Source organism: Cebidichthys violaceus, unplaced genomic scaffold, assembly GCF_023349555.1.
Source record: "Cebidichthys violaceus isolate CVI_PGR_0920_01 unplaced genomic scaffold, fCebVio1.0.p SCAF_14, whole genome shotgun sequence".
NCBI classification, from domain to species: Eukaryota; Metazoa; Chordata; class Actinopteri; order Perciformes; family Stichaeidae; genus Cebidichthys; species Cebidichthys violaceus.
This window is the reverse complement of record NW_027176307.1, coordinates 2,187,585-2,213,015: the sequence shown is the minus strand read 5'-3', so window position 1 is coordinate 2,213,015 and position 25,431 is coordinate 2,187,585. Positions and strand designations below refer to the sequence as shown.

At 40.6% G+C, this 25,431-nt stretch overlaps 1 protein-coding gene across 1 annotated transcript; it reads right to left on the bottom strand.

The window, feature by feature from the left end:
• Positions 1 to 2,504: 2,504 nt before the first annotated feature.
• On the bottom strand, positions 2,505 to 25,186 carry LOC137870950 (kinesin-like protein KIF3C). The gene is made up of 8 exons (XM_068708457.1): positions 23,233 to 25,186; positions 12,678 to 12,779; positions 11,696 to 11,818; positions 9,541 to 9,659; positions 8,632 to 8,748; positions 8,172 to 8,283; positions 6,468 to 6,613; positions 2,505 to 5,475 (listed from the first exon to the last, which is right to left on the bottom strand). Exons 1-8 carry the CDS (start codon positions 24,646 to 24,648, stop codon positions 5,388 to 5,390), a joined length of 2,223 nt encoding a protein of 740 aa, XP_068564558.1. The 5' UTR covers positions 24,649 to 25,186; the 3' UTR covers positions 2,505 to 5,387.
• Positions 25,187 to 25,431: the final 245 nt, after the last annotated feature.

Genomic DNA, 25,431 nt, shown 5'->3' with positions numbered 1-25,431 from the left:
AATGAATAGGATCTTAAGCATTTAATTGTAAACACATTGGTTGTTTTTAGGTACAGAGCATGGAAATAATGTGTTTATTGCTTCTCATACCCACAACAACAACAGAAATTAATCTGCGCGACTTTAGAGGCAACAATGGTGACATTAAGTGATTGATTGAAAACTGAGTATGTTTACATTGCATTAGTGGTGCATCTCCTTTTCTGTCCAATGCTCATCAAAACTGGCAATTCAAAGTGTATTTGAGAAAAGGTTTTCTGTCCTTTAGATATTTACTGCATTTTTTTATGGATGAAAAAAAGCCTTGAGGTGGAACGGAAGCTGCATGATGAGGATGTTTCCTCCTCTGACAGCAGAGGGCAGCATCAGCCCAGTTAGTATTTACTCACCGTTTGTCTCAATGCTGCTCTTCAACTGAATGGCTACTTTAAAATATTACCAACCTAACCTTTCCCAGTTGGAATCAATGTGCAGCAATGCAGTATTCAGTTCGATAGTCTCTGATAAATGAGAGAAAAATAGGGATCCATGAATTCATAAAAAATTAATAAATGGTCCATTATAAACCGGATAAATAGGACTGATCATTGAGAGTTACTGAAAATAGGGAATGAGGTCATTGCTGTTTAATGTCTGGTGTTTTTGGAACAATAACAACTCACAAGCTTCTTTTATCTATAATATCCAAAGCTGGATTCAGTATTGTGATTTATGATGTTGTTTCGTAATTGTACTGGTAAATGTTAACAGGTCTCATTTAATGCTTAATGCTGTTTATCATCTGTGTGAATTAATTAAAAATGTGTCCTAATAAAGCTGCTCTCTGCTCATGAAATATTAAATGTCAACAGGCTGGAGGGTGAAGAAGAGTGAAGAAGAAGAAGAAGAAGAAGAAGAAGAAGAAGAAGAAGAAGAAGAAGAAGAAGAAGAAGAAGAAGAAGAAGAAGAGACCTCTGTTACGCCTGTAAGTCAACTGCTGAACAGACTCAGATTGCATTGGTGAATTTATGTATTTGTGTGTGTGTGTATGTGTGTGTGTGTGTGTGTGTGTGTGTGTGTGTGTGTGTGTGTGTGTGTGTGTGTGTGTGTGTGTGTGTGTGTGTGTGTGTGTGTGTTTGTGGGAACGCTCATAAATCACAGACTTGAGTGCGTTCGTCCAAAACCTGATTACTAATCTGTTATTGTGTCAGACTAACTGGTAAAATACCGGAATACTAACTGACTGCCTGGCATTATATTTTTACATTAATTTAAATAAACTGGCTGACTGGCTGTATACAAATATTTCTATTTAAATAACTTATTACATATAAACTACATCAGTGATTTAGTATCATTGTTTAATTTTTTCCACAAATAAAACATCAGTATATATTTATTATATTATATTTTCAAGTCATAAAAAATGACTGAGCAGCGATGATGAATCCACTTACCTGTGGTTACATTTGTGAGATTTCATCATACTAGGCCTCTATGTGGAAGCTAGAACATAGTAGTTATTAGTTGATATATTAATTACAAATGAATTGAGTTGATACATGATTTATTAGCATATGTTTAGCTGCCTTTCAAATAAGAACATGGTAATACAAAATAATTTAAACAAGTCTGAGAGTCTGCAGCCATGATGCCACCAAGGTATGGCCTACAGAGACACACGTTGGCCTGATGATGGCGCTAGAGGGAAGTTATTTAAATTCATGCAGTGATCCGTGTCTTGTTGTAATAACGCTTCACTCAAAACTACAAATGTCTACCTCATAGTGGCGCCAGATGGAAAGCCAGAGAACTATAAGTCAGTGGGATTCATCCTCTGGGGAACATGGATGATAAAAAATAAATCAAATCTTGTCAATCCATCCAACAGTCTGGACTAAAGTGGTGGAGCAACTCCATCCTTGGATCCCTGATGTTTGCATGGCTAAAAATGAAGTTAATCAATAATGAAAACAACCCTTTAGTTTCAGCTTTAGTCTTACAAAATATAACATAATAGCTATTATTTCATTGAACTTACTGTAAGATGTCATGGTTTGGTGTGTTGGTGTGTTGCATGCCACATGTTTTGATTGTGAGTATTTTAGATTGCATCATAAATGTTGCATGTGGACCACAAGAGGAAAGCTTTTTGCTCCAATGAAGCTAACAGGAATCCTAATCAAACTAAATAAAATAAAACATCATTGCTCTTGAGGGTAATCTCTCACACACATAACGACCTGAAACAAATATGTTTCTATTGATTAGAGATCTTTAGACATGATTGATCTGATCCTGTGACGTCTTTATTCGATTTTTTTCTTCTTCTTTTTGTCAGCCAGAGATGAGCTCAGCTCCACTGGACCACCATGTTACAAACACATAGATAGACAACCCCCCCAACATCCTTCACTGGCAGGTTACCATGGAAACAGGCTCAGTATCCACCGCCTCCTCAGTCACTTCCTGATTGTCTTTGGATCCCTGCATCCATCCGTCCCTCCCCCCCTCTCTTCCATCGGCTTCCTCCCTCCTCCCCCGCCCCCATAGCCGTCACACAGACACATTTATACAATATTTTACAGCCTTCACACAGATGGAAAACGTACATGAATGGTTTTACTGACTAATATGACCAAATGTTTATAAATGAGCAAAATGTAGAGGCAACATAGACTTGAAAACAGCCAGGTTTTCTAAATATTATCAGGCAGATCTTGTTCTTCCTTGTATCAATGTCTTCCCTAAAATGTAGATAGTAAGTCGTGGATATTTTGAGGCAGATGCTGCATTACACATTGGGCAAATAAACAGCAGGTAAACATTTTAACTAGTTCTTTTCAGTGTTGCAGACACTAATGTTTTTATTTCTTGCCTGAATATTAATATCTTATCGGTGACTTTCTCTGAAGAACAGCACCCTGACATGTGGCCTGATATAGCCCATAATAAATGTACAATATATTCTTCCATACATAGATAATGTATATCAACTCACAGTAAATCACTTCCATTTGAGGCGAATCTTTCACTTCATTAAAGGTACACTTGTATGCATGTATTTTAACCTCCATTAGAGACATTTTCATAAAGCCTCAGAACATTTAGAATCACAAACTGGGTCAATTATGTACCCAGAAACCGATGACTAAACACATAAAATCCTCAGTGTGCATCTGTAAACGGCGGAGACAGTGAAGGAAGTAGGTTAACACAGATTTAAAATTCACCGAAAACAGCAACTGCAATGTGTACCGCAGAAAGTGTTTTTGCCATTTTTAAACCACTTTTTCCCGTTTTGTTTATCTTACCAATGGATTATTTTAGTAGACCACTGTATTTGCTTAATGATTCTGAAACAATTTTTTAATTCAAAATGTGAATCTGGCTCTATCTTCTCAAATAGGCGGAAATGTTGCTTTTCTCTGTTTTATATCAAAATCTTTAGGTTTTGGACTGTTGGTTGGACAAAACAAGCATTTTTAAAATGTCACCTCGTGCTTGTGATTGACATTTTTACTATTCATTATTATTTGTTACATTTTGTAGATACATTTTTAGTTAGTATTCATCCCTGTTTTTGGCCCTGGAACGAGCAAGCTGCAGTAAATGTTGCATACCTTTTAAATGCTCCAGCACGGACATCTCAATATACTTCTGTGAATTTCCACAAGCACATTTTTCTGACACATTATCAGATATCATCAATGACATGGCTTATTGGGTCATGAAGCATTTTTTCACATTATCACCAACGTCATGTATCACGTTTTGTTCAAAAGAATGGTTAAAAAACAATTGGTAATAAACGTTGTGCCTATACACTGGTAAATGACGCGTTGTGCTCCCTCACATCTATCAGGGGGGTTCAGCTGCAACTGGATCTGTGACATCAATAATACAGTGATGATTAGTCTGACTGACCCCCCACTGTCTGCCGCTCTTGACCTCCAGCAAGTAAAGAACCCAGTGACACTGAACTGGACACACCTGACTGAAGACTGCTGTCCAAACAACGAACCAGTCAGGCTTTGAGCGGGTGTGACAGTATATGCTATACCTGCTGTGCTGTGTGTCCAACCTGAAGGTTTAAAGCTGCTGCTGTGGGAATGAAGGTCTTCGTCTTCTTCATCCTCATACAAGTATAGTTGACTGATATCAGATGAACGGATGACAGTTTTTAAGTATCATCATCATCCAGAGAAAAGGTGTTTTTGTTTCTCTATTGTTTAGCTTGTCCCCAATCAGAGGACAGAGTAGGGTCAATTATTTTTAACATTTTGAGGACAAAAAGGAAAAAAGTCGGCCTGTTTTTGTAGTAAGTGTTTTGTAGTAAGTATGTTCGAGTTAGTATCACTGGTGAGTTAACTAATGACCTACATAATTATGTGTTTTGACAAATAAACAAAAAATACTCCACTAATTAGCTTTTTCCCCATTTTTGAACCACATTTTATGGTCTTCCTCATTGAATGGATCTAATCCAGCTGCAGAAAAAGCCAGTAAGTGGACCTTGAGGGTTTTGTTTCCATGGCCAAGGATGAACTTTCACACTAAACTTGCACTGTAGTGTCGTAATTCAATTGTTTAATAAAGCTTGGATTCATAGCTAAAAGACTTACATTTGTGTCCTGGTGGCCTTGTCTTTCTCCCATTGACCTGGTATGAATTAAAACCTATTTCATTTTAATGAGAATATTTTGAGGCTTTGCTTTTAAATCAGAAACTGTGACGGACACAAAGAGGAATAATGAGAGACAACAGGCGTGATGAAGGTCATCATTCAGGTTTCAGAGCACCTCATCTGACCAACAACAGCTCACATCATATGTTACATCATTCCTCATCCGACTGTCTCCCCTTTAACACAGAAAACAGACCAAACACATGAAATATGTACATTTTACAAGGGATTCAAGCAGTTTGTGAGCTTTCAGATCTGAATCGATCACAATTAAAACACACAAAGAGGCAATCATACAGCCTTGTACACACACACACACACACACACACACACACACACACACACATACACACACACACACACACACACAGTCTGGGCAGTACAGCACTGCAGCCAGTTGTTTTAAAAGGGTGATCCGAGGCTCATGCAAAGGTAGAAGGGGTTCTGGGTCTTTACATCCGTAGAGCAGCAGGAAGTTGTGTTTTATAGAGTTTCTGAGGTTCATCAGGTCATTTAGTTTCCTGTGCTGTAGATCACTTCCTACTTTAGTTTATTACCTCTTAGGACTCAGCACAGGTGGAGGTTTGTGTTTGTGTCCCAGTTGTAGAAGTGTTCAAGAGGATCACTGGCAAAAACAGGAAGAGAAAAAGAAGGAAGAGGAAGTGGAGGAATAAAATAAATAACAATAAAAAAAAGAAAAGAAATCCTCTTCACTAAAGCTTTACTGCGCCGTCATAGGTGTGGCGGTGTGACATGCTGCCAAGGAGACATTAGAAGAGGAGGAAGTGATGGATTTTGGGGTCTGGCACCTGCAAAAAAACCAAAAAAAAACAAGAATGTATAATCTCCGCCTTCACATACAATTTAGACACAGGTTAATAAGATTATTCAGCAACATTGAGATCACAGGCTGCTGAGAAAATGAGAGATAAACCATCAGATTAGGAGCGCCTAGAGAGGGTGTGGCTAATCCTGAATAATCCCATTTAGAGACGCATTGACTCTAAACCATTTACACTAGTTAGATACAGGCCAGTAAAAGCAGGTTTTCCACATGCACAAAGTCTTATTTGTATAAATGGATACTATAATTCATAGTGGAGGTATTTCATTTAAAAAAATGTCCAATTCCAAAGTGATTATTGATATTTGAGAGTAAAAAGTATCTATTTATTTATATATATTATATATTATATTATAGGCTTTATTCTACAGCCTGACTAACACTGGATTTTTGAAGAACATCAATTAATCAGGGTAAACAAAAACATATAACAATATATTGGCCGACATCAATCTTTTCACATAGACACATTGATAAGGATCCCTTAAATTAGCATTTTTAAATGATTGAGATCAGGATATATACTGAGTGGAACATTTCACATTGGAAAAATAAATCTTAAATATATCTGTGGCTTTGCTGTTCTGCAATTTCTTGTTACTTATTGGCTGAGATATTATTAAATAATATTGGCTCTACCTTTTATACAAAAAACACTTTTTAGCAAAGATCTCTCAATTGTAATCATTAAAGATCTGTGTTAAAGATATGTACTGGAGCCTGATATTTCACAGTTGAACAATACAGTTTTGTTCCTGTATCAAACATTACTTTTTAAAGAACAAAGACAATTAAAATATGCAAATATAATAAACTTAATTAAGAAAAAAAAAATCACAAAAAAGTATTTTATGTGTTACAATTTCTACTAGCAGATCTTGCCAACATATGCAGCAGTACAGTATGTGTTGATAAGCCAACGCTAGAAGATGACATCAGGATAACGTCTGGTCTCACCAGGAGCGAGACTTGCGGACGCCTCTGTCCTTGGTGGGCGAGTTGTCCAGAGAGTGACTTTGGTTCGGCTCCGACTCCGCCGAGCGATCCAGTGAGGCGGAGTTTGGAGGAGTCATGTCAAGCTCCAGAAACATGATGTTCTCAGCCTGCACACACACACACACACGCACGCGCGCACACACACACACACGCACGCGCGCGCACACACACACACACACACACACACACACACACACACACACACACACAAAGTGAGCTGGCTGCAAATCTCTTTTAGGAATAATCTCACTATCACATACAAGGCTTTGCAAGCTTTGGTGCCAGGGTTTAAAAGGGGATTTTTTAATCCCTTCTGTTCTGTTAAATATTAAGGGGATCAAGCTTTTTCTGTGCTGGCTCCTCTCGCTCCATTTTCTACATGAAAAAAAATGTTGAATAATTGATTATCGGTTTCCACATGCTGCTTATGTCCAATCATTGTCTTATATTACTATCACTTTGTGCTTAAAAAACACTCAACAAATTATGATTACTGACTTAGATTAGTTGGTAATGATAATGATTATAATGATTAGGTAGACAGTAGGCAAAAACATAGTTTTTCATGCACTGATCAATTTAGAGATTTGGGGCTAATTTGCTTCCATAACATGTCTTGTTTCAGACTAGTGGACAGAAAACATATACACTCCGAGGTGTTTTTTGCTGTTTGTGTTTGTAGATTTCTCCTAAATTCACTTAAAGTTAGCATTAGCACTCATTTACATATTTAAACATACAATTTCAGAAAACTTGTTAAGCAAAAAAATAATTGTGTTAATGTAAGTTACCAACTGGGGATGTTTCATGGTGATATAGAATAGTTATTTTATTATTATTATTTTTACCCTTTTCTCTTGTAGTGTCTTCAAGATTTGCAGAAATATCCACTTCAGTAGCACTTACATACATCAAACTATCCAGTTTAATTTTAATGTTTTAACGATGAGTTTGTTCATGTATCATTCATAACCTGATGTATACAACATTTTATTCCTAAAAACATGGTGAAAATTGACTGGCTTGACAGTATTTCCTGATATATGGAGTGATAAATAGAGATCAAATTCCATTTGTAAAAACCTTTGACTCTAATATGTCAACAATATGAAATAAGAATTTATAACTTGGCTTTATCCAATGTTCAGATGCCTCATTTGAATATATTTAAAAATACAATTTCAGAAAACTTGTAATACAAAAATGAATTGTTATAATGCAAGTAATCAACTGTGGGAGTTTCATGGTGATATCTGTTAGTTACATGTTTTTTACCCCATTCACCGGAGGTGTCTCCCCTTAATTCCCATTTTTCTTAGTATTAAGGATTATTTTTCAAATTAGTTCAGAAATGTATTATTAACAGAGAAAAAGATTAGTTGCACACTACGTAAAGATGCAAAATGATTTTATTTATCTGGCATTGAAATAGTGAAATAATTAAAGTATGAGTATTCCACAAATCCCTCCCTAACCCCCTAAAAAAATAAAATGTTTTCATAATTAAAAAAATAGATTTTTGGTGGACTATTCCTTTAATTAATTTCATCAGCTGTGTTAGGTAGTCTCTGACTGTATGTCCTGGCTTTTTTAATATCAGAAATGTTTTATTTATTCAGTCAGTTTCATCATGAGAACACTACACAACCACTCACACACACCTACCCTGTATCTGGAGTGAGCTCCCATCGCTATGGCAACCCTGGCATACTGGCTGATTGGTCGTTTGTAACCGACTGCAGATGCCGGCCTTTTCTTCATCTGTGATGAGGATTTACTGAATAGGGGAAGAGACGGGGGGCGATCAATGAGAAATCAATGTCAAAAAGGACAAAATGCATTTTCATGATGCTCTACTACAAAAGAAATATGGCGCCGCTTTCTCTCCAGTTGTGAATGACACCACATCAGCACTTTAAAAGTCTGTTTAAAGGGATTCTTTTGTTTAACTAGCAGTGGAGGATGACAGGAAAGAATCAAGAGAAGAAGAGCGAGTGACAGGGTGAGCATGAAGCTCAAAAAGGTTGTGAACCATGACTGAAATTAAACACATTTTTGAGTCCATTATTTCCACCTGATGGCCCCCGATGGGAATAACATCCCAACATCTGAAACCCACACTGACCTTTCAGCAGGAACAAGAGGCTGAAACTTCCACTGATCCTCTTCTGGATCAAAGGTAAGTCTGTTCATGATCTTATTCTTCTCCTCTGGGGGGATGAAGTTCTCTATGATCAGATACCTGCATGTGCAGAACACACAGAGGGTTTACATTGTCTGTAGAGTTTAATAATGCGCTTTCTTTTTTGTCTCTATTTTGACTGTTTCTTCTTTTTCTAGGTCTATTCTTCTAAACATGAAGGATAATAGTTTTACTCTATGATAATCAACATTTATTTATTTGACCAACGTACAACTGAGGTACAGTCCAAGTCACAGTAGATCAATCAAGTATATACTGTATGTAATCCACACCGATGTGACATGTTGATATAAATCATTCCGCATTGCCTACATTACTATACATGTCAAACACAGGTGGACCGGAGCCGTCGGCCCCTTGCATTGTTGTAATACAGGATTGCTTTTGGTCTGAAGGCCCATCAGCAGGTGATGCCCATTGGTCAACACATCAGCCAATATCAAAATATGAAGAAGCATATTTTCCTCTCCTTTTGTGTCTAAAAAGTTAAGCTGGACAAAGTCTAACAAACATTTTCACAATAGTAACAAACGAGAAAAAACATGCAGTTCACGTTTTTCTAGTTGATTTACTGTACTACTTATGTATGCAAATTATATCATGTTTGCAAAAACAAAATACTAATAAATGAGGCATTGTTGAGTTATGCTGATGAAACAAAATGTTGCAGAAATTCATGTTGAAGTTCATCCATCTCAACATCTCCTATCTGTCAGCATACAGTATATCTGTGTTTGGACTCATGACATCTCTATCTGACGCGTCTGCAGAACCATCTCGGCATATCTGCTGATTCTGCCGACTCCTCTGCACGTTTGTTTTTCGACTCACTTGAACTTGAGCTCTCTGGTGAGCTCGTTCTGAGTTTGTTCCAGTTCCTGTCGGCTCCTCACGTGCTCGTCGTTCACGTCCTGGATCTCTGCTTTGATGCACTGGAGCTTGGCATACAACTAGAAGGAGAGAGAGAGAGAGAGAGAGAGAGAGAGAGAGAGAGAGAGAGAGACAAACGGAGCGGGTGAGGAGGAGAGATGTCGCCCAGTGCAGCGGAGTTGCTGATGAACTCTAGCTTGGTTGCCCGTAGCAACAGCACTGGAGGCACTGGTGTCTGGAGAGGAGGGCATCCAATAGGAGCACGGCAGCGCTGCAGCCCTCCCTCTCTCCTCTCATTCCTCCCCTTTCCTGCTGTGCTCCTGAGCTTCCACACTGTTCATGCTTTGACTGCACAGGCTTTAAACTAGTAGGCTGATCCTGACTGTAGTTAGCCTTTAAGAAAAGATGATACTGCAGTTCACGGTCATTTTTCACCTTTGAGGGAGAATCTGATCAGTGAGCAGCAGCGGGTCACTCACTTTGTGTGGTGGCAGCTTGTTTTTTATGTGTTGGGGGTCTGGGACCCCTTAATTGACACTTGAGACCGCCTGAGAGCATCAACAGCTAAATTGTGGGGGGTCTCTAAAATCTTTAAAGTAGCTCCACTAACAATTGTCACTAAAAATTCATTTCAAAATCCTACAATGTCCAGCAGTATTCACTATTCAAATTGAAAAACCTATTTTATTAAACTTAATTTATCTGGAAATGACACAACCAATCAAAGCAGCAAAAGTTAGCTCTAAGAGAGACAGTCTTCATTTCTGATTCGAGTATTCAGGCCTTGTTGTAATTTAATTATATTCTACACAGTAAGTGTGTTTACATTCTGTCATTCACTTTGTAAAATAGAGCCCTGAATAGGAAAGTTCACCTTGTTTCATGACAACAAAGGAGATTATATCTGTGAAGTTTTAATGTTCATTAATTCACTGTGATATCGATTGTGAAGAGCAGCAGGTTTGCTAGATGTTCTTAAAATGGAAAAGATTACTGAAGCATTTCCTTCAAAATGTTTAAAGGTGCCCCGAGAAAATGTCTTGAAAAAACCCCAAATATTTTAGTTTACATTCAGTGTTTCTTTTTAAAAAAAAATTGTGTTAATCCACAAGGTCCAGAAAACGTATTGAATTTATATTTCCCATACTTCTTTCCTTGTAAAACATTTGCAAAGCAAATTACTTGTTTATTACATATTACAAATTACTCATTTGTTTACATCCATGTTTGCTAGTCTTCTTCGTTACTGCCTTTGTTGGTGTATTAACGCTCATAAAAATACAATTCCACATCACTACTAGTGGTCAAAAAACTCCAAAGAGTGCATTTAAAGGCCAAGCGTGGCATAAAAAGGGCTCCATGACTATTATCAACCACCTCAACTGCAAAAAGTTCAGCTGTAACAACAACCCTCTGAGCTCTGAGATAAATCTAATCTTTATCCTCCTTCTTTTCCTCAGAGAGACGGCACCATGCAGTGAGAGAAGGGTAGGGCATCAGGAGAGCAAAGATCATCACAGGATTATTAATCACATTGTCATCCACACACACACAACGGGTTGTTTGGGGTTAGTCCTGCTGGCCGTGCAACGAATTGGGAAGAGAGTAGAGCGGGGTGAGGGGTTCACAAGGTTGGGAGTGTTGTTTGAGGGTTTGCACTGAGGGATTTATTGGCAGACCCTGAGCAATTCATCAAGGAAGGGCAAACAGATTGAGAAGGTTAGCATGAGAAGCGTGAAGAGGCCCACGATAGAAAGTGACGATAGGGAGTGACGGAGGGGTGGGGAGGGGTCCAGCAAAGAGGAGGGGACGGCAGGACAAACCTTGAGGTACTGAGAGGAAAGTGTGTGTCCGAACGGACCATGTGTCCAAAGCAGGGGGCCATTAGGATCCAGGTCAGGGGTCAGGGGTCAAAGAGGGGTAAAGAGGGATATACTGACATTAGGAAAAAAAAGAAGGAAGGTGGATATGTGTGTGCATGTGAAATATATCTGTCTGTCTTCTGTTTATTAAAGTGTGTGCAGTTGCTGCATGTATAAGTGAGCGTGTATGAGCATTTGTGTACACGATCCTTTTCTGAATTTCATACATAGATGTACATAAAGATTCTGAGCACCTTTTTGAGTTTCTTGGTCTTGGCCTCCACCTCCTGTTGCAGTGAAGTGAAAGTCTCTCTCAGCTCCACCGTCTCTTCGTCCCGGACCAACATCTGCTGCTGTATCTCCCTCTCGCTGCGCGTCTGAAAGCATTTATTAAAATGTCACCTTTCTGCTGTTTGCGGTTGCTTTTTTCCCCCCATTGTGTTAAACAGGTTAATGTTCACTCCGAAGTTCTAACGTCAAACAATATATTATATTAAATTCATTAAATTCATTTCTTTACTTAAAAATATAAAAAAAATATATACTCATTTAAAAACAGGCTTAGAGCCTCAGTATGGGTTTTGCAGCTGTATTACAATAAAGGGAAAAAAAATACCAAAATATAGTAAAAATAAATACCACTTGATATCATAGACTGTATGACGTAGTCATCGTGATGTCACTCACTGGTTTGTGGACAGCATGTTGTTTATTTCACAACCAATGAACCGAAGTTATCATATTTGGAATGTGGAGGAGTGACATAGTGACGTCGGATACGGCTCTGTCAGCGGCAGCAACCTGTCAATCACAGTAAGCCCGCCCTAAAGCATCCTTCGCTTTATGTTCTAATCTATTTGACTCTAAATGGGACCATTATTTACTAAATACACATCCTGTTGTATTGAAGAAGACTTGAAACTAGAGATTGAGACCATAAACTCAATGTTTACCATGTTTACTGAGGTAATATATCAAGTGAGAAGTAGAATCATTTTCTCATAGACTTCCATACAATCGGACGTATTTTTGCAACCGGAGAAGTCGCCCGCTGTAGAACCGGAGGTTGCAGCGTACTTGATATTGGCAAAAAACAAAAACAAGCAAAAAAACATCCTCATTCATTCATGGTTCCACTAACCATTGTTTTTCAGTAGTATTTAGTAAAATGCAGTTTGTTGCCATGTAAAAAGAATATGAATTCTTTGATTTATCTATACAAACACACAGTTTTACCTGCTCAGCAATCTCGTGCCTTTTCCCCTCCAGCATCTTCTGCTGCTCGTTGGTGTGATCGATGATGTTCTTCCCACCAACCAGCAGCTTGCTCTCCATTGCCTGGGAAAAGCAAAATAGATACTTGGATTTATATTTAGGAAGAAGAACCTGTACTGTGTCCCTGTAGCAGCTGCAGTGTCTTCAAAGACATGGATGGAGTGTCTCTCTTGAGGTCAAACTGAGTTCATTTGGACACCGAACAGCTAGGTCTCTGTGAGTGTTTATGTGTGTGTTGGAGCTGCAGTCGTGCAGACATTGTGCTGACGAGGCGGACGGAGCTGGAAGTGGGCAGCTTAACATCCACGATGACACCATCCCACAACAAGCTGAGCTCGGCTTAAATCTTTGTGGCACCCCAGACATGAATCACGTTCAAAAGTGTCTGATGACCACTTTGGTTCAGACTGAAATATCTCAACAGCTATTAGATGGGTAGCCATGACGTTTTGCGGAGACATTCATGTTCTTCAGAGGATGATTCCCATTGACTTTGGGGAGCTCCTGACTTTTCAACTAGCGACACCAGCAGGTCAAAGTTTTGTTATTTTGTGACATATCTCAATGGGATGGATTGCCACGACATTTAGCACAGACATTCACGTTTCCATCAGGGCGAATTATAGTAACATTAGTGATCTCTTAACCTTTCATTTAGTATGTGTACACCATTACTATTATTGTATAGAGCTTCAGATTCATCTTAGTAATGTCAAGAGGATTAAACCAACAAGTAAGAATCTGTGAAGCCTTTGTGAGGTTTGCTTTCCCTGACTTCTAGTTATAACTTCTACCTTTTAAAAAATAAAATCTAAGCTGCAGATTTGATGAAACATGTGTGTCTTATCTGAAGAAGAATCATTATCATTTCATGCCTCTGGTTACAGCGCCTTTGGTTATCGTGGAGATTAAAGGCCTGAGGTCACAGTGATGCAATCTGTCTTGCAGGTGAATCAAACACATATGATCACACACACTGCATGTCCTGATGACAGAAATCTAAAAAGAACCTAGAGAAGAAAAAGTTGTAAGCGACAAGAAACCGAATAGGGGGAGAAGAAAATGTAAAAAAGAAAAAAAAGGAGGGGGAAGAGAGAAAAATGGGGCCCAAGGAGGGCAAACAGGGGCCACGGCCATTTTGTATTGGCCACATTCCAGTCTCAGGACTTTATACAAAAAGACAGTGTGTGTCAGCTGTGTGCAGCCTATACGTTCTTTATTACTAGCACACACGCACACACACACACACACACACACACACACACACACACACACACACACACACACACACACACACACACACACAAGAACACTCCCAGATTCATGCAAAGAGTACAGTGGAGTCCTTCAGAGAGGATGCGTCTGCAGCAGGTCTTTACAGAAAGATTCTTTGTTTCGAGCTGTCTTTTGTGTTTTGTGCGTGTGTGTGTGTGTGTGTGTGTGTGTGTGTGTGTGTGTGTGTGTGTGTGTGTGTGTGAGAGAGACTGCCTGGTTTGCTGCTCTTTGTGTTTTGTCATATTCTTTCAGCTTTATTAAAGGGCTTATTCATGTCACAGGTTTTCACTCTCATGCATCTCTGGTCTCTTCCTCCCTGATAGGCTGGTTGGATAAATCCTTTACATACAGGCTGTTATGACTTAAATGGACAACTCAATGCCTCACCAGGCTCATACATCAAGCCGTGAAGAAAAATTCCTATTCATGTTTTAACTTCAGTAAAAGATAACAACATCCACATTGAGTCTCACTGGGTTCATGGAACTATGTCAAAAAACTAATTACACCAATTCACAAATGCAGCAACACCCAATTAAAATCAAGCAATGTTTTGTTACACTGTACAGATCCCCCGCTGGCATTGAGTTCATACAAGAAAACAAAGTGCACTTTTGCCACAGGAGTGCTCTCTCCTTTTCTGAACTTGAAACAAAGACTTTGTTATAATTTCTGTCATTCCTTGTTGAAATCATGTGGCACTCTAATAGCTGCAGGATGAGGATGCCACATTATCAAAAAAGGAATTGTTGTTTTATCTTAAGAATATATGCCATTGTTATTAAGCTGATAAAAAAAGTAGTTAAACGGCCTCGACAACACAAACAATAATGTTGAATTTCAACTAGCCACTTACTTTCAACACACGCAATCACGCAATTCAGATTTTACATTTTAAAATGTGGTCTACAGAAGAACTACTACACAAACCTTGTTGCTTTAAGCCTTTTAAGTCTGTCAAGTGCTCAGAAAAATGGCAAAACTCCATCTGTTGAGGAAGATCATGTAATGTGATTGAAAGCTCTAAACAGCTACTGCTCTAAATAGCTACAGCTATTGATGAAGAGGAGGAGGAGCAATTACTCAGTGAGGAGTTCAAATCACCTTCCATCACATGAGGGACGAGTCACTTTTCATTTGAGTCATTCTGTTTCCAGGCATCCATGCAGATTGATGTTTCAGTGTGTGTCACACACACACACACACACACACACACACACACACACACACACACACACACACACACACACACAGACACACAAAGAGATGTAGTCAGGATCTCTGATGATCTCTTAAGGTCACAGTAGAGCTTCAGTTTCTTCATAATGTCATTATAAACCTTCCTGTATCTACTTCTCAGTCCCCGGCAGGCTCAGATTTAGTCCTGCATGGTTTCTCATATGCTCGATCAATGAAGCAGATTTAATGTCTTGCAATGTGTGTCGGTGCTTTTGATAGATTTAAACTCTCAGCATGGTCTACCATGCGGCAACGCAATCATCTCCTCGTCTGAGCAGGCAACATGATCTCATATTTACACGTCACAGAAGGCCCCGGCGAAGCCTTTTGCGTATAGTATCTTGACGCAGAAGGTTTGAGCGTGGTTGACATTAGGTTTTAGGCAACAAAACTACTTGGTTAGAGCAAAATAAGTACGCTTGTTACGTAACTTTGGCTACGGACGTAATGTCATGTGACTCAGTGACGTAGCATGACATGACATCAAATCTGTACAGATCACTTAACTATTGGTTTCACACAGGACATGAACACTGGTCCCCTGACTAAATGTCCTGTGTTTGTTGGTCCCATTCACCCTCCCGCCCTCAGCGAACGTCATCGCTCTCAATACTACGTCCGTTGCTGTGATCACATAATAATGACGCGATTGGGTTTACATTGGAGTTAGTTGAAAGCCTGGTGCGTCTCATGCAGACGCTAAAGGGAGCGTTGTGCGTCGGTATCAAGACGCCAAGGGCCACTGCCCAAAAGCGTCAGTAGTTGACGCCCTGGGGTGAGACCAGGCTGGTGCGGGAGGTGCTCTCCAACACTGTAGTCAGCGCTGTGGATAAATCTGGAAAAACAACTTCTAGATGTGACATTCTCTGTTAAAACATTTAATATGTTTCAGATTGGGCTGAATTTATGTCTGACCTGATTGTAAATGTTCGAACGCTCAATGATCTGTCTGTTCGGCGGATTCTAGTCTTGCAGCACTTCTAAAGTTGTGAGCTTGTTTTAATAATACTACAATATAATTTGACATGCTATAGGGCTAAAAGTGCTGTCTTGACTGAGACTACTGTGATAAAAGACTGAACTTCGCTGCAGAACAGACGGACTATTTTGTCTGGTTATCAGTGTGATTTTGAAGGAGTCAGAAAAAGGAGGTGATTGGGTTGAGATTATCACCGACCAACACGCCAATCATTGTTGACGCGGCCGCAAAGGTAATCTCTGTAAATTCAGAGCTACTTTGACTAATTAAGACTGCGTTCCCACTCCAGTGTCGTATGTACAGTTTGACTGGTTTTATGGTTTGTGAACGTAGCCATTAGGCTAGCCATTATGTCTTCCTTGATTGCTGATGGAAGCCTGCAAGGAGGTCTGCAGACTAAAGCGTTTACAAACGCATCACACTTTTCCCGGAGCTTGTGAGTGCATGTATGTGCCAGCCTGCATATTTGTGAGCGTATGTATAATCCGCCCATAAGTGTGCGCTCAGACTCTTTTGGTTGTGACTGATCCATTTCCTGATGGGAAAAGTGAAGAGAATGGGAAGTGTTGCATATTGAGCTGGCTCAAGCGCATCAGCCAGCCAATCACAGTGAGGCCAGGGGCCTGCTGGGAGCGACCGGGTTATAAATACAATGTGACGACAGCCGCTGTCGTGTGTGCAGCAGAGAGACAGGAAGCTTGCTGGGACGAGACAGAGATGTGGAGGCAGAAGAGAGGGGGACGTAAAAAGACACTGAGCATGAAAGACAGACGTAGAAAAAAAAAAAGAGAACAAACGTCAGGTTGTCTTTGAGAATCTGTTTCATCAGTACCGGTCGATGCAAAAAACACTTCAGGAGCCACAACTTAAAGCCTAAAATCGTATTACCATTCATTCACTGTCAGTCATCGCCTGCATCCACCAAACATACAAGGGAGGTCCAGTAAATGACCGTGAGACCAGAATTAACCCAGATGAACCTAAAAAACACCATTTCATCCTACAAAGTCCTTTGTATTATGACTTATTATTATGTTGTTATTTCAAATTAGCTATATAGCTCTAGCTAGAGTACTATTTTGAAGTGCATATTACCGTTTCATTCGAACGATTTAATTTCAAGAGGCACTGCATTTGACATCCCTCATCCGTCATTTTCTTATAAGATGAACACAGAATTTAATACTTTATTTTTTTACTGTGCGTTTGTTTGTCTCCTCGTATTGTTTATGATATGGCTCTGCTTTCTCCACTGATCACATGACTGGATGCTCAGTTCATGAACACTCACACACACACACACACACACACACACACACACACACACACACACACACACACACAGTTGATTCATCCATAATTCAGTGATTGTGGCTTCCATGCTGAAAGATGGAGAGCAGTGATGAGCTCTCTCTGTTCATTAGCAAACACACACACACAACAAACACACACAACAAACACACATAACAAACACACACAAACACACACAACAAACACACACACACACACACACACACACACACACACACACACACACACACACACACACACACACACACAAAGGCCTTCCTCTCTGTGTCCAGACTTTTTCCTCCTCTAATTACACAGGAAGTCAGCTTTATAAACAGGAAACAGTCATTCTATCCATGATGTGATGCATGTATGTGTGTGTGTGTGTGTGTGTGTGTGTGTGTGTGTGTGGGGGGGGGGGGGGGGGGGGGGGGGGGGGTAAAATACATTCAGCAGGCTTAAATGGACGTCTACTATATATTGTTGAAAGCTGATATGTACGCACAGTGTGTATGTGATTGCATGCATGTGTGAGTTTGTGTGTGTTACTTTCATTGTTGCTGACCATGCATTCTGATTGGCTGAACATCAGTTTGCAGCATGCAGAAACCCCTTAATGCAATTTCCTCCAGTGACAAAAGACAGCAAAGACTGGATGATGCATTGATGGTAAAAACAGTACACACATTAGTAATATAATTGCTTTTCAGCTGAAAGATTGAATTGTCTTACTGCTCCAGGCCAAGTTACCCTCCTTCTGTTTGCTGCAACGTTTGCCTTTTTACAAAAGAAATGAGTGTTTCCCACACACAGACTTATCTGGGCAGCTTGCCATGGAGGACTTTTATATTTTCAGTCTCAGTTTGTTAGATTCACACGCTTGAGAGCAGCTATTATAATTCCTGCTATACCATAAATTAGATCTACAATTTGATCAAAATTTGCAAGTATTTGTAGTGACATTCTTTAACTGGTAAAATTCAGGCTTTTAAATTAAAATGAATGAAATTGAGCTATTTTTATTGTGCTTTTTCCCTGGGAACAAGGCATTCTCGGAAAAGCAAAAAAAAAAGCCAAAACAAAGTAGTAGTTAATTAAAGCAGGTTGACGGAAAGTAAAACTGCTTCAATAATGAACCTCTGTAATAAATGACACATAGAGAAAATTAACCTAAATGATAGAAAGAAAAAGAAGGTAGAGAAACATACAAACAAAAAGAAAGTGGGATGGAGACACAAAGCAGCATTCCTTGAGGTTTAATCAAGATGTTTAATGCCAGATGAAGATCTATCTTTACATAACTGGGATGTAAGTAATAAAATAAAAGCATGTCTCAGGGTCTACAGTTCAGATAGCTTAAATATGTTTTTAGACTTCTTCTTAAAGGACTTAAAAAAGAGACAGAGTACAGAGAGACAGTTAGAAGAAGTGAGACGTTACAGTTTTGACCCAGAAAAGTGGGTCTAAGAATAGTCCACTGGAGGGTCGGACACAGCAGCCTCCTTATGAGAAGCTGCATCTCTCAACAGTGACTCCGCTGATAGCTGACTGTTTCATAACAACACAAACCCTACTAAGAGATACTTAACTTATTTACGTGTTCGGTCAAAAGATGCCAAAGTTAACTGAACTAAAACTGGAGTGCAAAGGTGATAAAACATCGACTCAAGAGAGATATTGTGATGTTGCTGAAATGTACAGAAGATGGAAAATTGTGACGGCATCTCTCAATTTTTTCACAATTTTCACAAACCAAACAATCAGTCGATTAATGGGAGAAAATAATCATGAGACTTATCCATAATAAAAAATAATCATTACTTCTGCAAAATAATTCAAAAGAGCTCCACCTTAATCAACTAAAACAGTAAAATCCATCTTTTTACATTAATGCATGAGTATTAATAATCCAACATTCACCTGATTATAATTTTACTACGTGATGTAAGATTTGTACGTATTTTACAGTGTAGTGTGTGTTCTTTTACTTAAGTAAAGGATCTCAATACTTCTACTTCCACCACCGCATCTAAATTAAACCTGGTGGCATCTCCAGCAGAGCAGACAACAGCTGGACAACAGTTGCAGCAACATTACAACACACAATCCACAGATGGAGCGCTGCACCTTGGAGGCCAGCAAGCTAAGGCACCCTGCAGAAACACCAGCTGACCCAACACAGCTTCACAGGGCTGTTTCCTGACCCACATACATGTGTTGTGTGTGTTCGGGTGAGAGAGCGGGAGGAAAAGGGTTTTAATGATTTTATCTATAATTGGTTATTTCTGAGCTCATGTCTCCAGCCAGACACACGCACACACACACACACACACACACACACACACACACACACACACACACACACACACACACACACACACACACACACTGGCTCGCACTCTTTCTCTCTCAAACTGTCTCCCTGCCTAGCAACCTGTCTCTCATTGGTTATCAGAGCAGAGAGAAAAATGGAACCCTCAGGCCACACTCTGTGATTGGTAGGCAAATATTGCTCTCAGCCAATCAGAGGGAGGCAGAGCCGGGGCTGATTGATTAGAATGGAAATGTTGCAGGACCACAACTTCATGAGTAATAAGACAGGTAAATGATGAAGGATTATGTATTATTGACTGTAGTGTTTAACATAGGATCATATGATGTCATGTTAACACTTGACCAGTTATCCCGTGACATAAACATTTTAAAATACCCAGAATTCCTCTCAGACATAGAAAAGATGTTTTAAGAGTAATAGGTGGGATTTAAAAAGAAAATTTCAGAGCATGAACAGTGACACCAGCACTGAGCTAAAGACTTTAAATGGACATAAAGGGATCTTTGTCCACATTTAATCACAGTAAACTGACCTGTAACTAAAATATGTGACATATGCCTAGATTCAGTTTTATCCCCCCAGTGTACACATAAAAAAGCCTCTTCCCCTTTAAAGGATAATGGTATTCTATTTTTATTTATTTATATATTGTCTCCAAATGCTTTGAAAACATCAAAACAAGCAACGTGTTAGTACATCTCCATCCATCATCCTATCTGTGGCACTCCTCCTCAAGCCCCATTCGTTCCTACTGAAGGTGTAAATCTTTGAAAAAACTGCTATGCGGGACTTAAAATAAACTACAGTGAGTGTTCATGATAATGAAGGAACTAGTGCAATGGTGTACCTCTTTTTGGACAACATTGATGGTTGTGGTGTTCATGAGATTTGTTGACAATAAGAAAAATACATAATACCACCAGATTTGCATCTTAGAGTAAACAAGTGAACTTGTATCTTGCATGAAAAACATTCCTTTGACCATATGCAGGGTTTTCTTCTGATGCATCAAAGGCAGGAAATACCAGTTGTCCTTAATCATCTTCCTCCTCGAGGTGGGGAGGATGAGGGGGGGGTTTGCTGATTCTCATCGCTGACAGCAGCCACACAGTCAGCATTAAACAAAAAACACAGCGACAAAGACCCACTGAACAGTGTGATCGCAGATGATTTCACATGATTTAGCACAAAACAGCATTAGCCCAGAGGCACTTTGGAGGACAACGTGACGGGAAGAAATATGAGATGCAGAAAACGTATACGAAAGCACTCGGTGTGAAGGACATTGCATCAGGATATACATTAGCTCTGTCTCATGGGACTTTCCCAGACCTCCTACCTTCACTCAGAACGAAGAGGTGCTCCATTTTAAAGATGAGGCAAAGACTACAGAGTTAAGACTTAAGACAGCTCTTGAGTTTACTGTAGTGCTTCGATACAGACTCCAATATTTTTGCCAATTTGAGGGATTTTAGACCTTTTGTTTGAGTCTATGCTGTAGTGTGCATTTATTACATCAAATAAACAAAATAGGTTTATTGCGTCTGATGTCAACTGATTTTGCTTACCTTAGCCATATTGTGATAAACTGTGCATCCATGTCAAAATTAAAATTTTATCAAATTTTAAACTGATCTCCACCATTTTGCCACATGGAAGAAATCCATCGCAGAGGAAGACAAACAGAACACTTTCAAAATTGTATCTGACCTAATTGATAACATTGTGATAGTGAAACAAGTAATTGGGCTGTGGTAAGTTAGTGTTGAGCAGCAGAACACTGATGACACATGTATGTGCTGTAGTTGTTATATTAGGGGAGGCGTTATATTAAGGATGGCTCCAGTGCGTCATCGAGCTATGATTTCAGGCCTGCCCATAATATCCAAAACACAAAAATGGTGAAAAACTGTTTAACGGTCTAACTCCACAGTTGAGTACTATATAGTTCACTGTCATTTCACAATCTAAAATTATTTTCTATGTTGTATAATGTGTTTAGAAACAAATCTCAGATTTTACATTACCGGGACTTTAAAACTGTAACTTTTCTAAACTGAAAAATCTCTCTCTGTTATTACACTACCACCTACACAGGTTGCATATTACCCATCACGCCTCTGCTTTGGGGGTTGTTGAAGGCATTCTGGTAGGTTCGAGGGAAAAGTAGGAACATATGCACAAAACATCACTAAATTGATAACAGAAAGAGAGGATACTAGCAGGGATACAACCTCAACCTGCCCTTCCATTGTTCCCACTGAAACTATCTTTTTCCTCCTCTCATTTCCTCACAATAGGGCCTCTGCAGCTCAGTAAACTGATCCAGTGGTGCCTCATGTCTGATGATCCAGGCTGCAGCTACAGTATTGTGGACTGTCGTCACTAAGTCATTCTGCATGGCTGACTTATTGACTGGATATGGCCAATGAATCAGAGCAAGTAATAAATGCAGCTCTGACTCAGTCTTTGATTGCTGCATGTGTGTGACCGTGTCGGGCAAAGAGAGACTTGACATTTTAAGCTACATTGGTCACCAGTTCCCGTCTGGACGCATGAGACATCCGACCAGACTGTGGGGAAAGAGAAGCAGATACAAAAAAACGTAGTGCCAGTTGTTAAAAAACACTGGTGCTGGAGTCAGTTGCATCATCCGTTTGTCGAGTTAAAGTGGAGATTTAGCATCAATAATTGAAACCAGGCTGCACCTCACAAACTACTTCTAACGCAGAGATCAGTTGTTCTTAAATAAATTGCACCCAATAACTGCCAGGGGCCACAAACCAAGGCTCTCTTTGGATTATCTGGCTTCACTGAGCCTAATGTATATATATATTCAACCAGGTGAAATGTAAACAATATAATCACATAATTGGGAAAATCATATGTTGTTTTCCTCTGTCTCCAACAAGTCTCCAAGCTTTGTGGAAGTACATTACTCAATAGCTGGAGGGCCCCTTTAATGTAGAGAGTTTATTTTCCACTAATACCTGATGTGTTTCACACACACACACACACACACACACACACACACACACACACACACACACACACATGCTGAGATGTAATTGGATATGAAGCTCTTTGTGTTGTAATGTCCCTTAATAACAGCTCATCAGATTATCACACTTGATAATCCCAAGGACCACATGTCCTTAATCTGACTTCCTGGTTAGTGTGTGTGTGTGTGTCTGTAAAAGAGAGAGAGAAGAAGAAAGATGAAACCATGAGTGGATTCCATCTGAGCAGAGCATTATGGGTCTTGTTGTTTGTTTTACCCTATTCTGTGTTTTTATGACACGTGTATCTCTACATGTTTATATTTTGTCTACGATTGCCATGAATGAATGAATGAATGACTGAAACTACTGACTGGACTTACAGGGTCGAGCTCTCACCTTGTACTTGGCGGTCAATTGCTCGGTGGCTTCTTGCTCCTTCCTCAGAACTCCCATCATCCTCTCCTTCTCTCCCAGGAGCCTCTGCTTCTCGTCAGCCAACATGAATTGATCTTCTCTGATGTCCTGTTTTTCCCTCTCCAAACGCTGCTCCTCCAGCTTCACGTAGTCCTCCACGTCCTTCTCCACCCCTTCCTCCTCGTCCTCCTCACCCTCCGTCTCTTCATCCCTGTCTCTTTCCCAGCCCTCGCCGTCCACCTGCTCCTTCTTCTGTTTGCTCCTCCACTTCCTGTGGTTGAGCTGGGCCCTGAGGCGAGCGATCTCCATCTGGAACTCACGCAGTAGAGCATCCTTGGGATCCTCGTTGACTCTGGGCTGGTTCTGGATGTTCTTGGCCCGGTTGGCATAGCGGAGGGTGGTGAGGGTCTCGTCGTAGTGCTGGGGGGCCGGGCCTAAGGTGGCGACCATGACGGTCTTTGCATTCCCGCCCAAAGAGTCCTGCAACAGCCGAGTCAGTTTAGAGTCCCGGTACGGCACGTGGCCGCTGCGCCCATCGGCCAGTGCTGAGATCACGTTCCCCAGGGCTGACAAGGACAGGTTGATCTTGGCGGCCTCTTTCAGGCGCTCTCCCTGGACACCTGTCTTGGCCTGGCGCTCGCTGCCAGCCAGATCCACCAGGTTGAGGCGGCCGACCCGGATGTGTTTCCTCCCATCAGGTCCGGGCTGGCTGCACTCCACTGTGATCAGGAACAGAGCGTGGGACCGAGACGAGTGCTCGTTCATGTCTGTGGCAGCGACCGCCCTGGCCTGGTTGCCCACGTTCATCACCTCCTCGATCTCCTTGATGCTCTTGCAGACACACGATGTGAGGTCGCGCACATACACCCCAGACTCTGGACTCTCCCGGAGCTCCAGGGCTCTGGCGTTGCCGTGGTTGGGATCGAGGAGATCCAGAACCTCCTCCAGGTAGATCTCGAGGTAGGACGCCCGCACCAGGTACTGCTTATCAGACTGCGAGCGAGATATGTGTGTGAAGATGTGGTCAAAAGCGTTGGGGATCACACCCCGTTTCTCTGGGTCCATCCACGCCCCCTGCATGGTGTACGTCTTCCCAGTTCCTGTTTGTCCGTACGCAAATATGGTACCATTGAACCCTGCGAGCACCGAATCTATCAGAGGCCGCACGCTCTCGTCGTACAGGTCTCCCTGTTTGGAGTTTGCATCATAAACTGCATCGAATGTGAATGTTTTCTGAGGCTCGCTGGCAGGTGCTCGAGGGTTTCGGAGGATCACCTGTCCGAGCCGCAGGTCCATCTGCACGATGCCCCCCGCGGGCCCATTGGACTCCTCCTTCCGGTTCAAAGGACGGCATCGAACTACCACCTTCACTGACTCACTGCTCTTATTTTTTGACATGACTGGCTTCTGTTTTTTTGTTGTATGCAACAAAATGACAATCTATATCAGCTAGCTCAAAACAGGCTGGCAATGAAGCCTTTAATCAGACCTCTTGTTTGCCTGTGAATTGTGAAACCATTGATTTTTTGAAAATCATTAATGACAAATTCAGTATGGTTCTGGATCATATCATGAATAAAATAGCTACAGTGCCAAATAACACAGACTCCTTTAACAACCAACACAATTCATGAAACATGCCACTACGTCTAATGGCTAATTCCCTTTCCTTGTTGTCTGTAATATTAGCTCACAGATACACAGACGGCCATCAGCTTTCACGCGTTGGATCGACGCTCCATTGCAGATCCACGTTCAGATTCACTCGGCGAAAAAAAAAAAATCAGCAATGCCGACAATAACAACATATTCAGATATCCCACTCATATGGTCCTGGTAGATCCGCTACACACCGCCGTCCCGCATCCTCCTGCCCGCCGCTCACTGATGCTCCGAGGTGGGCTTGCAGCTCTCGGTCTGTGCGGAGAAACGGAGCTTCCCGACTGTACGCAACACACACACACACACACACACACACACACACACACACACACACACACACACACACGATCATTCAAATACCACACCCCACATCACTGCGGAGTGGAACAAAGGATCATGGGAAATGAAGTTTAGTTAGATAAAACATTACATTTGCTCTTTTTTACGAATGGACGTCTTGAACAAAATGTAAATGTTCCCCTTAAATACATATTAAGTGTCTCTAGAAACTTTGGGAAA